General features: G+C 31.3%; 4 protein-coding genes across 5 annotated transcripts; 1 reads left to right on the top strand and 3 right to left on the bottom strand.

Moving 5' to 3' along the window:
- The first annotated feature begins 118 nt into the window (after window positions 1-118).
- Window positions 119-4,654, top strand: LOC128386742 (prolyl 4-hydroxylase subunit alpha-1-like). Of its 2 annotated transcripts, none has more exons than XM_053345816.1 (5): window positions 119-260; window positions 415-616; window positions 820-1,601; window positions 1,689-2,168; window positions 2,733-4,654. In XM_053345816.1, the coding sequence occupies exons 4-5, from the start codon at window positions 1,844-1,846 to the stop codon at window positions 4,142-4,144; spliced, it is 1,737 nt and encodes a 578-aa protein (XP_053201791.1). In that variant the 5' UTR covers window positions 119-260; window positions 415-616; window positions 820-1,601; window positions 1,689-1,843; the 3' UTR covers window positions 4,145-4,654. The 2 variants fall into 2 exon arrangements, with proteins under 2 accessions (XP_053201791.1, XP_053201790.1); XM_053345815.1 differs by having other exon boundaries at window positions 415-687.
- LOC128386741 (puromycin-sensitive aminopeptidase-like) lies at window positions 4,299-8,398 on the bottom strand. Its single transcript, XM_053345814.1, is given in 7 exon segments — window positions 4,299-4,876; window positions 4,944-5,096; window positions 5,168-5,275; window positions 5,443-6,371; window positions 6,455-7,005; window positions 7,008-7,478; window positions 7,601-8,398. Coding segments are annotated over 4 exon segments (2,046 nt in total). The 5' UTR covers window positions 7,824-8,398; the 3' UTR covers window positions 4,299-4,876; window positions 4,944-5,096; window positions 5,168-5,275; window positions 5,443-5,570.
- Window positions 8,399-8,614: 216 nt separating this feature from the next.
- On the bottom strand, window positions 8,615-12,444 carry LOC128386740 (puromycin-sensitive aminopeptidase-like). The gene is made up of 7 exons (XM_053345813.1): window positions 12,260-12,444; window positions 11,497-11,817; window positions 10,398-11,422; window positions 9,397-10,326; window positions 9,225-9,332; window positions 9,001-9,153; window positions 8,615-8,936 (listed from the first exon to the last, which is right to left on the bottom strand). The coding sequence occupies exons 1-7, from the start codon at window positions 12,321-12,323 to the stop codon at window positions 8,751-8,753; spliced, it is 2,787 nt and encodes a 928-aa protein (XP_053201788.1). The 5' UTR covers window positions 12,324-12,444; the 3' UTR covers window positions 8,615-8,750.
- An 8,132-nt stretch (window positions 12,445-20,576) lies between these two features.
- Window positions 20,577-21,297, bottom strand: LOC128386736 (small nuclear ribonucleoprotein E-like). Its single transcript, XM_053345809.1, has one exon. It carries the CDS (start codon window positions 21,128-21,130, stop codon window positions 20,792-20,794), a length of 339 nt encoding a protein of 112 aa, XP_053201784.1. The 5' UTR covers window positions 21,131-21,297; the 3' UTR covers window positions 20,577-20,791.
- Between the last annotated feature and the right edge of the window lie 64 nt (window positions 21,298-21,361).

Raw genomic sequence — 21,361 nt, 5'->3', positions numbered from 1 at the left:
TCATCATCATCTCTTTCTCTCTTTCTTTCTTTCTTTCTAATTGTATGGAAATTGTTTTCTCACTAAATGTTGATCATTTTGATACAATTTTTAATAAGCAACGATCATTTTATAGACCAATTTATTCAATGATTTCACTTCTAATTGATTAATTGTTTGAATTTCAATTGATTGTTCATTTGAATTTCGGTGAATTGCTTTTTTTTCTGGTAAATTCTCATTCGATTCATTTAAATGATCAGGAAGGATTATTGATTCAGGTAAGAAGACAATAAGAGTTGGTCCGACATTTTATTTTTCTTTTGTCTGGTAAACAAGTTAAGCTTTTATTCCAATGTTTACATTGTGTTGCCTTAATTTACTTGATTGTTTCCTTAATTGTGATTGATTTTTTTTCATTCTTTTTCAATTTAGTTGCCTAATTATAGAAAGATGGTAATCAGTGACTTTGAATTTAGATTTTCTTTCGAAAAGGGTTTCATTTCCATCGATGAAGTTTTCTCTTGGTGGTCAATACTTTCACTGTTTTCGCTGGCGTCCAGACCCATGGTGTTGATTAACTATATGATTTAATTGTTTTTTCTCCTTTTCTGTGAAAGTAATTAATTGTGAGACGGTGAGAAATCTCTAGGTGACCTCGGTCAGTAACTTGAGTTGACCGTCACTGGGACAATGAATCGTTACTAAGTACTTAATCTTTGGCTTAATGCTAACAGGTTGTTGACTCTGTTAGTTAATTATCATTGAAATTCAACGTTAATTAACATGCTAAATTGACTCTTTTATCTTTTTCTCATTTCTTTCTCTCTCCCTCTCTAGCTCTCCATTCATGTTCATCTAATTCCGGAAACTTTTGGACTCCAAATGGGAAAAAAACATGGCCACTCCTAAGAGATTCTAATGGGTGATGGAAGATAAACAATGATGACCAGAAACAACCAAAGAGGAAAAGGAAACAATAACAAAAAAGAAAAAGAAAAAGAAAAGAAATTGAAATGAAGGGATGAACAGATAATCTCTGTTCTGGAAAAAAAGGAAACCCTTTATTTTCATATTCATCGTTGGTTAACCAGATTAAATTGTTAGAATTACGTTCTCGTTATTTTCTTCCATCAAAAATGTAGACACTTTTCATTGATTGTGTAATTTCTGGTTACCCTCAACAATTGAAGTTCCAAGAGGAAAAAAGACTCAATCAAAATTGAAGACAGTTCCATGTTCTTGGTCATTTATCCTTGAATATTATTCAACTCTTATGAATCTCTAAGCGAGTTCAGATTAACTCAAGTTTCTATTAATTCCTCTTTCTACAAACACTTATCTTCTCTGTCTTATTCTCCTCATCTTTTCCTCTTTCATCATCATCTTCTTACTTCTGCGTCGAGAAAATTTCTAGTTTTCTCTTGAAATCCATCTGTGAATCTCAGTTTTTAGAATCATCTTGACAACTCTTACCTTTTATTTCTGGTTTGTTTTTATTTTCTTTTTTGATACAATCAATCTTAGTTTGTCTTTTTCTAATTGTGATGATACCTGATCAATGAACAATCAGAAATTCTCATTAATTTGATCAATTTGAACACCAAGAGAAACAAATATCGGTGAGTTTTTTCATCTTCTTTCATTTTTAAATGCCTTTTTTAGCCTTGTTTGGTTTTCTAATTTATTGTTTTTTCTATTTTCTATAGAATTGATTGATTTCCAAAGCTAATTATGGATCATCTTTTATTCTAATTATCATCTTAACCGGCATTTTATATTGTGTCATATCATTTGTAGTTAATTTAACTGGTGTTGTGATTATCCACTTTCTTTGTTTATCCAACAGCAATAAGGCGATTCAATGATGATATTTTCTGTGAAAGATTTTGGGTTTTACCGACTGGTCAATTTTTGTTTACTCATCTTGATTTGTGGTTCCAATGTGAATGGTGAAGTTTTTACTGCTCTTGTTGACCTGGAAAAGCTTTTGGAAATCGAAAGGACAATTGTTTCATCATTGGATTCATATTTAATTGGTGAAGAGAGACGATTAAGACAATTGAAGAGCATTCGAGAAAAATTTGCTTCAATTGAATCGATCGCTAGTCAAGATGTTCAATCTTATTTGGCCAACCCCGTTAATGCTTTTCTTTTGGTAAAAACACTCACCTCTGATTGGAGAAATGGTAAAGTAATCAAATTGTTACAATCAATCGATTTCCTTTTGATTATCATCAACATAGATCATCATAATTATTGCTAAGCTTTCAGAAAACATATCCTCGTATTCAACATGGATAGAAATTCATTCATTATTAAGATAAGATTGAAGGAAATTCATTTCTAATTCATCCTTTACGTTGATTGTTATCGTAATTTGGTTTCAAGTCAGCACAAAATGAGCACTAATTATGTTTTAAGTGTTTACTGGACAAGATGATCTGAAGATCTAACCTTGATCTACACTCATCAGGATGAGGATGTCACGTTGACGTTAATTTTAATTTATTTCTATATTTAAGTCAACTTATCGTTTCGACCATTTTTTCATCATGAAAACTTTTGAATTGAGTTATTGAAATGAACTATAAAGATGAAAGTTGAACAATTAACCGTCAAAGAAGATGGAGAAACAGTCTAATTATAATTGTTGATGAAAAAAAATTGATACATTTTACTAAGTCCATTTAATGTCCATTAAATTGTTTTCCCATTCTCATTAATCTAATTGTTTTCTTTTTCTCTAATAGCTGAAGCCTTGATGGTTGAAAAATCTTATGAAACTGGTCAACAATTAATCTATCGAGTTCAAAATTCTAGTGGTGAGACTTTCCCTTCAGCTGAAGATTTTAATGGAGCAGCTGATGCACTTTTACGACTCCAGGATACTTATAAACTGGACACTTCAAGTTTAGCCAGGGGAGAGATTCGGATTGCTCAACAACCTCAACATCATCCTCTCTATGACTCTAGTAACCCTGACGATTCACCTTTTACCTTGGTATCACCTAAAAGAGTTGAACTCAGTGCTGGTGATTGTTTTGATCTTGGTAAATATTCATATGTAAATGGTGATCATTATCATACAATCCTTTGGATGCAAGAAGCTTTAGACCGATGGGAAGAGGAGAGTTTAAAAACAGCTGACAAAGCCGAAATTCTCGAATATCTGGCCTTTTCAACTTTCCGCCGAGGGAACGTTCGTCATGCCCTTAAATTGACCAATGAACTACTTCGTTTGGCTCCGAATCATCCTCGAGCAGTTGGTAACAAGGTTTACTATGAGGAGGTGTTGGGTCATTCTGGTAAAGCAAAGTTACGTGGTGATGTTGGTGACGATGATGAGGTTCCAATTGATGAAAACATTTCTACTGTTGATTCACCTGTAACCCAAGAAAGACAATCATATGAGGCTCTTTGTCGAGGAGAAACCATTTTACCTCAGCGAATAACCAAAACTTTAAATTGTTTCTATTTAAATACAACCAACAAACATCCTTATTTACGTTACACTCGAATCAAGGTTGAAGAAGCTTATAAGAAGCCATTAATTTTAATTTATCATGACATCATGTCAGATAATGAGATGGAAACAATCAAACAATTAGCTTTACCTCGACTTAAACGAGCAACTGTTCAAAATCATAAAACAGGTAAATTGGAAGCTGCTCATTATCGGATTAGTAAAAGTGCCTGGTTAAAGGGAACTGATGATCAAGTTGTTGATCGGGTTAATCAAAGAATCGAAGATATTTCTGGATTAACTGTTGATACAGCTGAGGAGCTACAAGTGGTCAATTATGGTATCGGTGGTCATTATGAGCCTCATTATGATTTTGCCACACAAAAAGAAATGGATTATCATAAGGCTGATCCATTTGCAGGCCTTGGAACTGGAAATCGCATTGCAACTTGGTTAAATTACATGTCCAATGTTGAAGCGGGTGGTGCAACCGTTTTCCCAACATTGGAATTGACTCTTTGGCCTAAAAAAGGATCAGCCGCTTTCTGGTATAATCTTCATCCAAGCGGCGATGGTGATCTTTTAACTCGACATGCCGCTTGTCCTGTTCTGGTTGGATCGAAATGGGTATCAAATAAATGGTTCCATGAAAGAGGACAGGAACTGAGAAGACCTTGTGGATTAAAGCGTAATGATTGATCGTAAATCTAATAATCATTTTTTAAACGATAATTAGTCCAATCAATATTTATATTTACTTCAAGTCAACATTTCCTGTTCCTTTCACCAAACATTATGATAAAATCATCAAATCTAATCAAATGTGCCAATATTTATATCAATTGTGACAAAATTTCAATATCATTTCACATTTAATGTTTAACTGGTATTGACAATCTTAAACCAAATCGCTTAAATTGTTTCTATTCAATTCACTTTCCTTGTGACAAAGTCTACAAACGATTCTTTCTAGGTAATCATAATTGTCGATCTCTTTCTCTCTCTTTTTTCTCTACCTTTTTTACTCAATTATGTAAATACCAATTGATTAAAAAAATGATCGATATCAAATTTTAAGGACCAATTGGTAACTAGAAAAAGGAGAGATTATAAAATTGCCTTGACAGGCTCTACAATGAAAGTATCATATGTAATAAGCAATAAAAAGTACCAAAAGTACTAAATGTATGAAAAAATGCAAACCAAAAACTTGATTGAGTTTTGTTTCCGCTTAATTTGATTATTGTGGTCAGTTTATCATTTGAAAAACTTTTTAAGATCATCGACTTCTCGTTTCATCCAATTTGTATTGGTCCTTATCCAATCTAACCCTTTGGCTACTGTTGTTTCTTGACCAGAGAAATGATTCTTGTTGAAGAAATCTTCAATGTCTTTGGCTTCTGCTTCGGAGGCAAAACCTTTAAGAATATTCTGTTGATAGAAATGAAAAAGAAGATATAATTTGAGGACGAAAAAGAGAATTGACAATCCAACTGACCTCAATTAACCGGACAATAGCATAATGAGATCCGTAGCGTCTTTTAAATTCAACTGAATTTTCCTTGAAAAATTTCCAAGATTCATCTCGTCCCAGCTTCGAGGAAGCGATACCAATGATGGCTAACCAAGCATCTTGAGATCTCACTTGATCCTGAAAGAGTAGAATTAGAGTTAATCTAAATCTATTTCAAAGGTCATTTAATTAATACAATTGATGTTTACCGATAGTGTAAATTTGAGAAGTCGTCGCATTCGAGCTGGATCATTGGTGCTCCCCATACATTGAACTAATCTGAGTTTCTCTTCGATAAGATCTGAATCACGATGTAACTTTTTTAGTTAATAAGAAGAAATAGAAATTAACTTATTAGAATATGTGATTGAATAATGTAATGATTAACTCGAAGAAGAGTTTGTTAATTAGAAGAAATAGAAATTAATCAATTAGAATATGTGATTGGAGTGTTGTAGTGATAAACTGGAAGAAGAGGTTTTACCTTATAGAAAGAATCGAAAGTTTGATCATCACAAGAAGAAGCGACTGCTCGATAAACACAACTTCGAATATCGGGATTTATTGGTTTTCCTTCGAGATGATTCTTGAATCGTGACCAAGATTCTTTAATTACTGGTTCGTATCTGAAAGAGACCAAACGATTAAAACCAAAGCTCTTAGGAGATTCTCTGTATGAGCGTTAGGGTCTTTCGATTCGAATCCAAGTTTATCGAATATTTTTGAATAAAGTTTTACTCCTAGTGCGTTGAATTTATCAGTTAAATCAGTATAAGAAAGGAGCGAGCCCAGTTTACCGAAACAATTATCGATAGCGACCCAAGTTGAATAATTGTCTTCATCAGAATAAGACTCAAGGAGTGAAAGGACAACTCGAGTAGAGATATTACCGGAAAGTGCAAGAGCCAATGAATCATTAAGTATCTGTAATCGATCAACAGCTACTAATTGTTTCGCTGAAATTGCTGATTTAAATTGGTTCAACATTTCAGTTGAATAATTTACTCGATAGAAATCCATCACTTTTGGATTGAGTTTAATCCAATCATTTGGAGACACATTTGGTATAATCAATTCGGTTGTTCTTTCAGTCATAAGAGTTGATAAGGCGACTTTGTTTGGATCTTTAGAAGTGATTATGGAGATTGGAATCATCCACATCATTTGTTTCTCTTCGTCAGTTAATACTCCATCAATAGAGAATTTTTGTTGTTCTAATTTAAGAACACGATTGTTTCCATCTTGTCTTGATTCTACTTTAATCACCGGATAACCGAGTTGTTTAGTCCATGTGGGCATCGTCTTTCCAACAGGTTGATTACTTGCAGCTTCCAATGAGTCCCATAGATCTTGAGTAACAGCATTTCCATAAGCATGTTTATCAAGATACTCATGTAATCCTTTACGAAAAGCCTAACAATTAAAATGAGTTATTTGAGTATTTATGTAACTTGATCTACGTGGAATTTTGAATTAAGAAACTGGTGAAAATTTACCTTATCTCCAATCCAATTGTAACACATGCGAATTACTGATGCTCCCTTTCCATAGGAAATTTGATCGAAAATCGAGTCAATATCATCTGGATGATAAACTGGTACCTCGATGGGATGACTGTTACGAAGAGAATCGGTCTCAAGAGTAGGAAGTGATACGCAAGCAACAAATTGAGACCAAATGTCAAAATGAGGGAAAATTTTATCCACTGCAAGATATTCAGTGAAACGGGCGAATCCTTCATTGAGCCAAAGGTCAGTCCACCATTCCATTGTTACTAAATTACCGAACCATTGGTGAGCAGTTTCATGAGAAACTGTTAATGCGATACCTTCTTTGGTAGAAGATGAAGTATTTAAAGGATCAGTAATGATTCTCATCTCTCGATACATAATCGCACCCCAATTTTCCATGGCCTGATAAGCGAAATCAGCAACTCCGATATGATCCAATTTACCCAAGGGAAACGGGATATCGAAAAAATCTTCATAAAGAGTGAGAGATTCAGAGGCCACTTTCAGTGCGAATGTCCCTTGATCTTTTTTCCCCACGGTGTGTATACTCGTATTCGTGTGTTACGTTTAGTAGTCGTTTCCACATACTCATAGTCACCAATTACGAAAGCAACGAGATAAGATGACATAACTGGTGATGGAGCGAATTTAACAATCTTAAGATTTGGATTCTCTGGGTGTGGAATATCATTAACTGGATCAGTGTTGGATAAAACTGTTCGGTCTTTCGGAGCAATAATGGTCACCTCGAATCTCGCCTTGAATGAAGGCTCATCCCAACATGGAAAAGCCCGACGAGTCTCAGTGGCCGCAAATTGGGTAAGAGCACCATATCGATCCTCTCCATTTGGTCCCTTGTATTTGCTACGATAGAAACCAACCATTTGATCATTGAGAATCCCAGAATATATAAACGATAAGACACCATTTCCAGTTTTAAGTTTCTGGGCAAATTTGATATTGGCCTTTTTCTCAACCGTGTCAATGGTCACTTGTCCTTGATGAGTCACTAAAGAGAAAATAAAAAAAGAGAAAATTGTCAATAATGGTAACACAACAATCGCCTCATGTGTCAACACCGGTAGAAACCAGAACGCTTGTTTTGATCTGAGGAAATAGAAATACACTTACCCCCTGATTCAGATTTAAAGGTTGCCCTTTGAATCTCAATTTCAGCGACATTGACGACAATCAAATCAGTGCTTTCGTGTACAAATACCTCGATGTCCACTTTACCGGAAAAGACAAATTTCTCTAAATCCGGTGTCACCTCCAATTTGTACAATGAGGGAATCACATTTTTTGGTAACCTCTTGTAATGTTTGGGTTTAACTGATGAAATCGGCGGTGACATTTCCTTCAGATCGGAGACACTTTCACTTTGAAACAAAATCTAATCACAATTGAATCAATTTAAGTTGAAAAAACAATGAAAACTTGACCAATATGGTTAATCCGAAACAGAAAAGGGAAAACAAGAAACAACAAAATATTGTTACCACAAATTAGAAAACAACAGACTGAATAGTTGCTTTGATCTTTGTAATTTGATTCTCAGCTAATTGTCCACAGTGAAGCCTTTATATTTAGACTCTTCCAAGGAAATGTTGGTTATTAAATTTCACTTCGAACAACAGTTGAAAACATAATCAACTCTCTTTCAAATAATCAAGTACCAAGAGTATCAGAATCCAATACTTGGTTTACCTTCACAAGAATAGAAACAAAAAAAAAGGAACCGAACCCAATTGGTGAGACGTTTTTCTATTAACAAATTAATCACATTGTCGACAAAAAGGTGATCAAATGATTAAGATGTGATTCGCCTTGATTTATTGTTAATTGTTTTCTTTTTGTAACAATAAAATCAACGGATCACATTATTTACTAATTGTCTGGAGTAAAGATCAGGAAAAACTTCTTGGTTATCAGTCAATTCATTCATGTGTCATGATGACAGTTTGTTACTCTTGTGATTAGATAATTTGAATTTCAAATGATCAAATTAACTGGTTAATTGTTTTATTTTGATGACTTGTAAACATTAAACTAGATTGATTAGGATTGTGTCTCAAGTATTTTTGTGTACATTTATTATCCTCGTTGGATTAATTGTTTAGAATTGAAGGGAAAAAATGACGGTAATTAAGTAAATTTAGAAGAAATTTCTTATTCTAAATCCAGTTTAATCTTAATTAATTAAGTGTAGTAAATTACTTTCATCTGTTGAGAAAACATTGAATTCTTTATGGTTATAATAAAGTATAAAACTTATGGGAGATTAATTTGATTTAGAATCAAGATAATCTTTAATATCATTGAGTTCTCGTTTCAACCATTCGGAGTTTGATTTGATCTTTTCCAAACCTCGAAGAATAACTTGTTCGTGGCCAGAGAATGAGTTTTGCGAGAAAAATTCTTCCACTTCTTTGGCTTTTTCATCGGAGGCGAAATCGGAAATGATGCACTAAAAAATATAATAAACAATTAGAATTGTACGAAAAAAAAAGAATTAAAATCATAATAATCACCGCAATTAAACGGGCATTCGAATGGTGAGATCCATAACGTTCTTTGAATTCAGCAGCATTTTCTTTGAAAAATTTCCAAGCTTCTTCACGACCATTTTTTGAGCCCACGGTCGATATAACACCGATCCATCCATCTTGGTATTTAACTTCACTCTGATTTTAATTTTGACGAAACGTTAAATTAGAATTTTATAAGACAAATGAAAAGTAATAAAGTAATTTACCGAAAGGGAGAATTGGAGGACCTTTCGAAGTCTTTCAACATCGGAAGTGGCACCGGTCGCTTGTAATAGCCTGACTTTTTCCTCGTTGAGTTCTGCTTGTCGGTACAACTGAAAAAAGAGATTTAAATCGATAAGAATTGTGAATAAATCAGCAATAAAATGGTGTAAATACCTTAAAGAAAGAGTCGAAAGTTTGATCATCACAAGACGAAGCCACTGATCGATACACACAATTTCTCAAGTCCGGATTGATTGGTTTGCTTTCCAAATGACTTTTAAATAGAACATGTGATTGTTTGATTACTGGATCATATTTAAATTTGGCCAATCGATTAAGAACCAAAGCTCTTAGGAGATTCTCTGTATGAGCGTTAGGGTCTTTCGATTCGAATCCAAGTTTATCGAATATTTTTGAATAAAGTTTTACTCCTAGTGCGTTGAATTTATCAGTTAAATCAGTATAAGAAAGGAGCGAGCCCAGTTTACCGAAACAATTATCGATAGCGACCCAAGTTGAATAATTGTCTTCATCAGAATAAGACTCAAGGAGCGAAAGGACAACTCGAGTAGAGATGTTACCGGAAAGAGCAAGAGCCCATGAATCATTAAGTATCTGTAATCGATCAACAGCTACTAATTGTTTCGATGAAATTGCTGATTTAAATTGGTTCAACATTTCAGTCGAATAATTTACTCTATAAAAGCCAATAACTTTTGGATTGAGTTTAATCCAATCATTCGGAGACACATTTGGTATAATCAATTCGGTTGTTCTTTCAGTCATAAGAGTTGATAAGGCGACTTTGTTTGGATCTTTAGAAGTGATTATGGAGATTGGAATCATCCACATCATTTGTTTCTCTTCGTCAGTTAATACTCCATCAATAGAGAATTTTTGTTGTTCTAATTTAAGAACACGATTGTTTCCATCTTGTCTTGATTCTACTTTAATCACCGGATAACCGAGTTGTTTAGTCCATGTGGGCATCGTCTTTCCAACAGGTTGATTACTTGCAGCTTCCAATGAGTCCCATAAATCTTGAGTAACAGCATTTCCATAAGCATGTTTACTAAGATACTCATGTAATCCTTTACGAAAAGCCTGAAAATCAAAATTATTTTTTAAATGAAGTTTTGGTAAAACTTTGATTAAGAATACGAATGAAAACTCACATCATCTCCAATCCAATCATGACACATTCGAATGATTGATGCACCCTTTTCGTATGAAATTAAGTCGAAAATTGAGTCAATATCATCCGGATGGTCAACTGGTACTTCGATAGGGTGACTACTTCGGAGTGAGTCCAAATCAAGTGCGGGAAGTGATGCAAAGGCAACAAATTGAGACCAAATGTCAAAATGAGGGAAAATTTTATCAACTGCAAGATATTCAGTAAAACTTGCAAAACCCTCGTTAAGCCAAAGGTCAGTCCACCATTCCATTGTCACTAAATTACCGAACCATTGGTGAGCAGTTTCATGAGCAACTGTTATAGCAATTCTTTCTCTGGTAGCAGATGATGAGTTCAATGGATCTGTTAAAACGGCTACTTCTCTATATGTTATTAATCCCCAATTTTCCATTGCACCGGATGCGAAATCAGGTATAGCTATATGGTCTAGCTTGTTCAACGGGAAAGGAATATCAAAATAATCTTCAAATAGAGTCAATGACTTTGAAGCTACTTCGAGTGCGAATGTCCCTTGGTCCTTTTTACCCAACTGGGTGTAAACTCGGATTCTTGTATTACGCTTGGTTATTGTCTCCAAGTAATCATATTCACCCACAATAAAAGCAAGAAGATAAGTTGACATAATTGGTGATGGAGAGAATTTAACAATTCGTAGATTTGGATTCTCTGGGTGTGGAATATCACTAACTGGATCAGTATTGGATAAAACTGTTCGGTCTTTCGGAGCAATAATGGTAACTTCAAATTTCGCCTTAAATGAAGGCTCATCCCAACAAGGGAAGGCACGTCGGGCATCAGGAGCCTCAAATTGAGTAGTTGCTGCATATCTTTCTTCGCCATTAGGAGCCGTGTATTTGGTTCGGTAAAAACCTTTCATTTTATCGTTCAAAATACCAGTAAATAAAAGTGATAAAACACCATCTCCAGTCTTAAGGTTGTCACCAAACTTAATCAAGGCTTTTTCGTTCACCGGATCGAGAGTTACCTGGCCCATTGATGAATCTAATAGTAGAGAAATTAATTAATACTAGATAATCAGATTAATTTGTTCTGTTTAATTACAACTACACACTTACCTTGTGATCCAGATTTAAAGGTCGCCTTTTGAATCTCAATTTCAGAAACATTAAGGGTAATCGAATTAGTACTTTCCTTAACAGATACATCGATGTCCACTTTACCGGAAAAGACGAATTTCTCCAGATCTGGTTGTAGTTCCAGTTTGTAAAGAGTTGGAATTACAGTTCTGGGTAATCGTTCATAATGTTTTTTGGCTTTGAGAAAAGTTGACATGGTGATTTGGCGATCAAAACAGAGTGACACTGAAGGTTTTAGCTTTTCCAACAAACACTTTTTTCCAAGAGAAGATGTGGTGATTAGTCTAAATGATGAGTAAACTATAGAAAAAGAAGGAGTAATTAGAAAATGTTACGAGATAATTGATGAAACTGCACAGTCAACAAATTTTGTTGCTAAAAGGTATGATACCGATTAGAATAAAATCGATCTACAGATAAGCCGAAATATGAGAAAAAGAATAATAAAATCGATTCTCTGAGCGGGTCTATTGAAAAATGAGAATGGAAACCAAGTAAGATGAGCAAATGGAGTAATAAACCATAAAGCTAATCAAATGGATAATATCCTTTTCATTTGAAATGTCTTCGAATTCTCTTATTCTCAAGACGTCAGCTAAATGAGATCAGATAAATCTGCTTTTCAACGTCAATTAATCTCAATTTAATCACATTCTACTAATGTAAATTGTTACTAATTGAAACAGAACAGGAATAACATTAGTGAGAATATGAATTAAAATAAAAAAATACAAGCGCTTACCTTGGGTAATTGAGCGACCAGTAACAACTACAGCTAATGAACGAGTTAATAAACCGTTAATCATGTAAATCAATCCGAAAATATTGATTGTAATTAAAGTTTTCAATCAATTAAAGAAATCAACAATCAATTTAAAAGGTGAAAGTTAAAATTTTCAACTTAAAAAAAGTAAAACAATGAATAATCTATTCGTTCATAGATGTCACTAGGTCGCAAGTTTTTCTTCAAATAGAAAATATTTCTGTTTCTTTTTCTCTTTCTTTCTATTCACTCGAATAGTTTCTAAAACGAACACTAGATGGCGTAGCTGAAATTCGCACGAATTTTAGAAAATTGAAAATTTTTAATTGTGACAATTAAAACAAAGAAAACTTTTGTTAATTGTTTCTTTCACAATTGTACAAAAATTCAACCTTCTTACTAAATACATAATATTACATAATATTCAAGTGTTGCACTTTATCACCATTGGAGAATTGATGAAAAGGTAAATCGTTTTTATTGTTCAATCGCTTCAGAATTGTGATTAGTTGATTGTTTAAAGTTTTCGATCACTGATTCATTTAGTTTGGAAATTTTTTCTTCTTCTTCTCTTTATTGAATTTATTTGAAAGGTCATTTTAAATACAAGCAACTCACCAAACAATCAAAGTTGATTGAGAAACATATTCACATGAACCATGAACCATGATTCTGGGTCAAAGGCAGGTCATCATCATGAATGAATCAACTGAATTAACTTTATTATTATTATGATTATTAACTCAGTTTGAGATGATTGTAAATGTGTGTCTGATGGTGTTGACTTTAGAGGTTGTTGATTGTGTTACATGTTACCAGTTGATCAATCAGATTATAATATTTACAGTTAATTGGACTCTTTTTTTTAACGAACACTTTAGATCGGCTATTTGACTTTTTTTAACGAACTTTTTTTTTCTTTTCTTCTTTTGGATAGGTCAACTGAATTAAAGAATATAGATTATATTTATAATCAACATTTAGCGATAATCATGATAATCAGTGATAGAAAGTGAAATCAAATTGAAATGCGAAAAAAAAGAGACGAAAAACTGACCTGGAGATCTGATCGACGAGAGAAACAACAATCAAGTAATGATCAAGTCCACTGATTAGTCGAGTTTGATAATTGATTTGGAGAGAGAGAGAGATTTTAATTGTTACAATTGTTTGGTCATTCTAATTTATCCTTAATCTGACCAACAATTTACAATACAATAGGTTAACATGCAATCTTCAATGTTAATTAATTGTCTGTCTTTCTCATTCGTGGTTGATTTAATTCACTTTGATTGATGTCATTTGTTTCTGTCATTTAATTGTTTTTAATTATCACTTATTAACTTAAATAATTATGAAAGGTAGCTAATTACAATTTATGGTTAATGTGTCTTTTAGTATTTTAATTGTGTTTGCAGTTGCGATTAAATTAAATCTCAGACTTTGTATGATAAAATTATCAACAATTAACAGGTAATAAGTGTTAAGGTCAATCAATTGACCATAACGGTGATTAGTTAATTGGGATCAAATTGCTGGAGTTTAAAGTTGTCAATTGATTGAAACTTTATTGTGGTCAATTAATTGTTACAATTGAAGAAAGAAAAATTAACTCACATGTAAAAGGAAACGGATGTAGATTATTATGAGATCATCATGAAGAATGAAAATTCAAATGAAAGTAAAAAAGAGAGAGAAATAGACAAAAAAAGAAAGAGATGATGATGATAAGGAAGATAAATCATCTTCAATTGACCTTAAATTGTGAGTTGATTTGATTATAGTTGAATAGACGAGTTAATTTGCTGCTCTTGATTGACTTTCACTTTCTATTATAACAATTTAACCTTCCAACCAATCAAACCTTTTCAATTTTAATCATAATCAACTAATCACAGTTTTTGTTTCAACATTAACTTTTAAATTGTCCAAGAGTAACAACCTTTTAACAATTAGATTCAATTGTCTGATTACAATTTAACATGTCAAAAGATGGATAATCAAATCAATTCATTAAAGGTTTATAATGATAATCATCATGTTGATTAACAAAAAAAACTATCAAATAGATGAATAAAAAAGTTGTGTAAATAAATTGGTAACAATTTAAACACTGGCCGCAATTAAGGATCTCGTTAATTAGTAATCAACTGAATCAATGAAGAAACAAATCAAAGTTAATCAACTATTATATTTACTCATCTTTACCTTTTTTTTTGCATCTTAATTGTTGATTATTCGTACAACAATCAAACCTAATGGAAGTTCAATTTGAATGGTAATCTTTTGTTTATCTTAATTTGATTGTCTTTCATTGGTGAGATCACAATTGATCATTTGCTTTTCAATCAAATTAAATTGTTTTTTGTTTCTCAACAACAATTTAACTTGCAAACAGAAATTAAATAATCGATTGATTGTCTAACCGTTTCTGTCCAATTACAATCTAACTTTTTTTTTTGCTTCTTCTCATCTCTTGTAATTCATGTTTTCAATTGTTCCTGAGAAATTATCATGAAATAATCCTCATGATCATGGTGATCATTGAAATCTACAAGGTTACGATTGGCCTTAAGAATTAAATTGTCGAGAAAAAAAAACGATTTCATTTTCATCCTCGATTGAACAAATTCTGGTTTCATAGACCTTGGATCTTGATCTTACTGAATTAACTTAATCACAAACCTAAATCTGGTTCTGATGATGATTAACTAATCATTTTGTTTACAATGTTGAGTAAAACGAGTATGTAATATATAAGTTGAGTAATTAAGGGGTTTAAATGTTGATTAAATCATTTTAAAGGTAAAATCTGATTTCACTTAATCATTTATTTCAATCAAAATGCTAAGTGATTAAGTGTCTTGAACAATTAACTTTGAAAGTCGTTCAATGCACCAAGGATTGATTAATATTAATCATTTAACAACGATTTATGATTAACATTTCCTTATCCTTATATAATTATGATTAAAATTATGTTCAATTTAATTATTTATTTATTATTATTATTTTTTTACTTTTCTCTTAATCAATTTAACTACAATTAAGAATTAGTTACTTTTTTAACCTTCCAACAATCAATTTTTTTTTATCAAGATCATGTTAATCATTGTAGACGAAGGATATTCAACATTAATTAGTATTGTAAATCCATGTGATTAATTGTTAACAATTTACAATAATTATCGTCGTCGTCAAATTGTAAATTATTGAGCTTTAAATCATCATTATGTCAATTGATGATTTAATCAGTTAACAATCAATATTCAATCAAGTAGAATGATTTAACAATTAATTGTAGATTGATGAGTTAATTGTTTAATGTTAATTGTGATAATCAAAGAAATGGTTTAGGAAAATACTTTACAACTGAAATTCAATGAAAATCTGCTAATTGTTGTTTGAGAAAAACACAATCAGTATGACTCATTAATTGTTACTATCCTCAGGTAAGTTAACAATTAATCGTGATAACAATACAAATCATTGTAAATAATATGAACATAATGATCATTGACTGTGAGTTAACAATTAAGTTAATTAACTTTCACTTAGAAATATAAACTTGAATGTTTTTCCTTTGAACAAATCGTTTACAATCAACTTAATTGTTGTTAACTCGTTTCCCTAATCACAATCATAAACCTGTTGATCATTTGGCTTGTTATTTTTTTTATATTATAAATACACTTGGATTAATCTATTACCATGTTAATTGTGATCAAAATTCCGTTTACAATTAACTTGATTGCCATTCCAATTCAAGGTTAATCTTGTAAAAACTTTGATGAAACTTCACCAACAAATTTCAACAATTAAATCCAAGGTTAGTTAAGGTCAATTGACTTTGAAAAAATAAAATTAAACGAGATTTTTATTTTCATGTTTCACTGATTTAGTTAACTAATCAACTAATTGTTTGCTTTAAATAGTAGTCAACATAATCAGTGGTTAGTTTTTGAATGATATTTACCTTGAGAAATTTAAATCTTCAAATTATCAAGAGCAATTTAACTTTTAGACTTTAATTGTTGACTTGATTGTTCAATGTTATCACAAGTAAATCAAATTAAGTTGTTCAATTTCACAACAATTAACAAACCAATTGAAAAAAAAGGTTTGGCTTTCTAATCCTTTTCCAGTAATCATCATGAAATCAAATTAACTAACAATTAAGAAAGTAGGTGTTTGGCTAATTACAGATAAATTTAATAGACAGCTCACAATTAACTAATTGTCTGGTTATAATCTGTATATTAGTAATTAGCATTATATTACTCATGTTAACATTTTTGTTGTAGGTTTTTAATTGTTACAATCATCATGAATTATTTAAATTACTATCTATGGGTTTATCCATTTGTATTCATTTAATTGTGTAGGTTTCTTAGCTTGATTGTTACAATCAAATTAATTGTAAATCTGATAGATGGTTAATCATTTCTAATTATGATAATGAAATTGTGTTTCTTTGTTAATTGTTGATTTGTGATAATTGTTAAAATCTAAAAACGAGTTGACCTGATCAATTATAATTAGATTCAATGTGACCTTTGATTTAAATTGTGTCCACAACAATCAAGTAAATTAAATCTTACAACCAAATTAAGAGGAAGATATTGAAGAGTAATGAAAAATGTTAAAGTCAAACGATTAACAATTAATTTTAATTGTTGTCTAAAAGATTAGAGGTGAATTAAGGTTAACAAGGAAATAATAAAATCAATGTAAAAGTTTAAACAATTAGTTAAATAAACTTTTTTATTTCGTGATTTGAACATAATCAACATGATTAAACATCTCATCAAATCAGTTTACCAATTTGAGACAATCAATAAAATAATGAACGACAATTAAATGACAATTAAAGAGAAATAAATAAATTGTTACTTTACTGATCATCTTTGACCTTAATTTAAACAAAATTATAACATAATTAAATTGATTGTTACTCTATATTTGTTTGTTTTTTTCTGACAAATTTCAATCGAACGACAATTTATTTATCAGATTAAGGAAATTAAATTTAATCATAACAATTTAATTTAATTAAATTCTAACCTTGAATATTTAACATCTTCTTCTGGTTTAGTTTTATGCCTTGAGGGCATTTCAATGATCCAAATGAACGACAGTTTCTTAATCATCAAGGTTAATTTTAATTCTCCCAATTTTTGATTAACTAAACATTCAACTAAATCAACGCCCAATTAACTAAATTGTTTCCTCCTCTCATCCACTATTTTACACTGACCAAGGTCAACACTATTATGAGAAATCAACAATTAAATCTTAATCTCTTCCTAGCTAATCAACTGTTTGGACAAACTGATTGTGATTAAATCATGATCATGATTTGACCTTTTCGAAAATAAATTGTGACCTTAAGGAATGAGAGACAAATTGTTAATGATTAACGTTAATGATACTCTTAATTTTCTTAATTGTTACCTGTATGTTTATTATTGTAGGAAGAGATTAAATTAAGGAAATTAAATTGTTGATGCTTTTTTTAATCACAATAAACTTCGTAATGTACTTGATTAGTTAATTAATTCTCATTGATGATTGAGGGTTAACCACTAATTCAATTTTAAATAATAGAAATTGTTTCTTTTTCATTTCAATTAACTTGATTGTCACTGATACACTTTAACAACAATTAACTCATTGATTTTCCGTTTCTTAGGTTGTAACAATTGTGTTAATTGTTGACCATTGGGAGGATTGATTAATAAGTGGACATCGCCTAATAGCCTTACCTTAAAATTTATACAATTAAAATAATTGTTGAATGAGAATCAATTGATTTGATTGTTGGAAGAAAAAAAAGTTTTAACAATCAGAAAGAAATTGAAATGTTCGGAAACAATTAATTTCACTTTCTATTCTTGCAAAAGTTGATCAACAACTAAATCAACTCAATATTAAACAGTATTACAATCATAACAATTGATTGTTGATCATAATTTGTTTCTACTTTATCATTAAAATGACCTTTAATCAAATTGTTTGATGGTCACAATCAACTGAATATATCACTATTAACTTAAATATATAATAATCTAAATGAGAGACAACAACAATCAAGAAGTAAAAAACATAACAAGATATGATTAACACTTAAATATTTGACCTTAAATTGTTGAATACACACAGCAGGATCTAAATTAAGTTAATCACAATTGAAAAAAAAGAAACAAAAAGTCAAGTGAAGGGCTACCAAGGTTAATTGTTGTTGATTAACTATCGATGATGATCAAGAATCAAAAGCAAAAGGATTGACAATCTCAAAGATTCATTGATAATTTTATTTACTATCCTGAAATTATATAAAAATAATTAAGAGATTAGAGTTAATTTGATGAAATTGGAATAATTTACACAACTGGATTAGTTAATAGTGAATGTAAAGTATTGAATATAATCTGGAAATGTGAATCAAAAGTGACCATGGATTTACAATTAACTCACAACAGAAACCGGATTGGGATGAAAGAGAAAGTGATGACATTGAGTCTTTCTTTTCTCTCTTTCTTATCATCATTAGCTCTTTCTTTTCTCTTTCTTTTCATCATCATCATCTTCATCATCTTCTCCTGATTCTGAACAACGATTCGAGGTTTGGTTCGTTGAGAGAGAGAGAAACAAAAAGAAAGAAAGAAAAGAGAAAGTAAGAAAAAAAGTCATTTCTAATTTCTGGTTGATCCTGTTAACTATTCATTGTTAACTCTTGTTGTGGTTGTTGTTGAGAAAACAACAATTAACTTCATTAGTCTTCAATAGTCATGGATTAGTGTACATAGAGATTAACCTTTTGTCTTATCCCTTGAGTGTCTATTGGTTTACCTGTTGGGTGTTTGTGATCATCAGTTTTGTTAAATTGTCTCTTAAATTGTGAAAACGTTTAAATCATTTTGGTTTCATCACATAACAAGTTTCATCCTTTTGTCTACCGACTTGTTTTGTTTTTCTTTCTCTCTGGTTAATTGTTGTCTCTTGGTTTCATCCATTGATTGATTGAGTTTTCTTGTTACTCTTGATTACAATCAATCGGAATCACTGTCAACCAGACCATTGACATTGGCAACAATTAACAGTCAACAAGAGATTCAACTTTTACTCCTACACTAATTTTGTTTATGAAAATTGTATCAAAACAAAGGAAATGAAAAACATTTGCAATTTCACATAATCGCAATTGCTCATTTAATTACTTACGTTTAATTGTTTTCTTCATGGTCTTTACAATTTTGGTGAAAGTGATTTCCAATCTTTAAACTGGATCATCAACGTTTCCATCATTCTCACAATCATCTCATTCATCAACATCAAATATTTTGAATTATCTTTCACTCTATAAGTGATTAGATGAGTGTAAACAACCAGAGAGAATCTATATTACATGAAAAGAGAACCAAAATTTTACTCGCTGTGTATGTGAGCTTAATTGGATCTAATTAATTTAATCCTAATCTTAACCAATTCTTTTAACCTCAATCATCAACTCACAACTTATCCATTGATTGTTTGACTATCCCTTTTTTTTAAATCATCGCTGAATCAGTTAAAAATCGCCCAAATTCAATTGGAATTTTGTTTCTCAACACAAAACAAAACAAAGACAATTTTCTAATCAACAACAATCATCATTATGTTGTTTGATTTTGGTCTCAGTGTTGTCGATGAGAGTCACAATTACTTGATTTCTACTCCATCATCAATACCTCCAAGTGATCCAATTCTATCACATTCTGGAACCAGATTAATCATGACTGTTCCAAGTCACTCGGACCTTGTCAGCATAACCGGAGCTCTAATTGTTTTCTCATTCATCTCATCTTGTGTAATATTAACTTACATTATCAATGGTTTCAATTTACTTTGGGATAAAATGATTCATGGTGAACTTGTTCCTGATTCCAAGAGTCTGGCTTCATCTTTAATTACCTTTTCCTTTGGTCTTACCTTTTATTTAATCAATGAGATCTCAACACTTTACATTAATCTAAAGACCGGGTTAACTTCATGGATTAGATGGAAATCAAAATCATCTCGATGGAAGATAACATCAACATCTTTGTTCAAGAAACGAGTCTAATCATCAACCAACAATCAAGAACATAATCACCCCCCAATTACTACTTCTACTACTTTCACTACCACAATCATCATCTCACCTTAATCACCACCTTTAATTTCTGTTTCTCTCTCACTTTCTTAAAAAATTCACCTTTTTTTAAAAAAAAGAAAAGAATCAATTTGCTTACAAGAAAAGAAATTCTTTCAAGAATTTAAATTGTTCAATGCAAACGATTATTTATTGAAGCAAATTCGAGCCTCACTCTTATCCCTTTTTTCAATACACATTCACATACACACACACACAATTGGATCTTAACTTTGTTTTTTTTAAAAAAAATTCTCATGATATAAAAAATGAAAATTTCGTTTTAATCTGGCGATTTGGTTGTTTGTTGTCTCTCTTTCTTTTGGTTTAAATTATAATCATTCTTGAGTTTTCATGATTAGGGTAATATTTTCACCCTTTAACAATATTCGACCAATCGATTTCTTTGTCTGTGTCTTTGTATAAACTTCTTCGGCATCATCCAAGACAAGGTTCATATATTCATCGAAACCAATGATATGTCCTTCAATTCGTAGATTAACATTCTCATTTAACCAAACTTGAATACGAGCACGATTCTGTAGGTAACGGAAAATCAGATTAATTGGTTGTACCATCACTTTTTGAATCTTATTAACATGACCACCGCCACCACCAGGACCACTTTTGGAAGTAAACATTTTCTTCCCATGAGAATCTCCATCTGAATCATCCATAATTTGCTATTTAATTTACAACAGGAACAAGAAAAACTAAACAAAAAAAGCTACAAGTTAATTAAACAATAGATTGTAGAGAAAAAGCTTCGTTAATATTGACAATTAATAACAATTAGTCAATCAAATTAAATCGGTTAAAAAAAAGAGACAAAAATATTGATTCAATTTTAGTGAAACAGAAAATATCGATATCGAAAGTATCTCGTATCGATATCTATCGATAGTCGT

The sequence above is a fragment of the Panonychus citri genome, unplaced genomic scaffold, assembly GCF_014898815.1.
Source record: "Panonychus citri isolate SS breed McGregor unplaced genomic scaffold, ASM1489881v1 Contig00076, whole genome shotgun sequence".
NCBI classification, from domain to species: Eukaryota; Metazoa; Arthropoda; class Arachnida; order Trombidiformes; family Tetranychidae; genus Panonychus; species Panonychus citri.
Note: the sequence above shows the minus strand (reverse complement) of the source record. Positions and strands in the feature narration are given on the sequence as shown.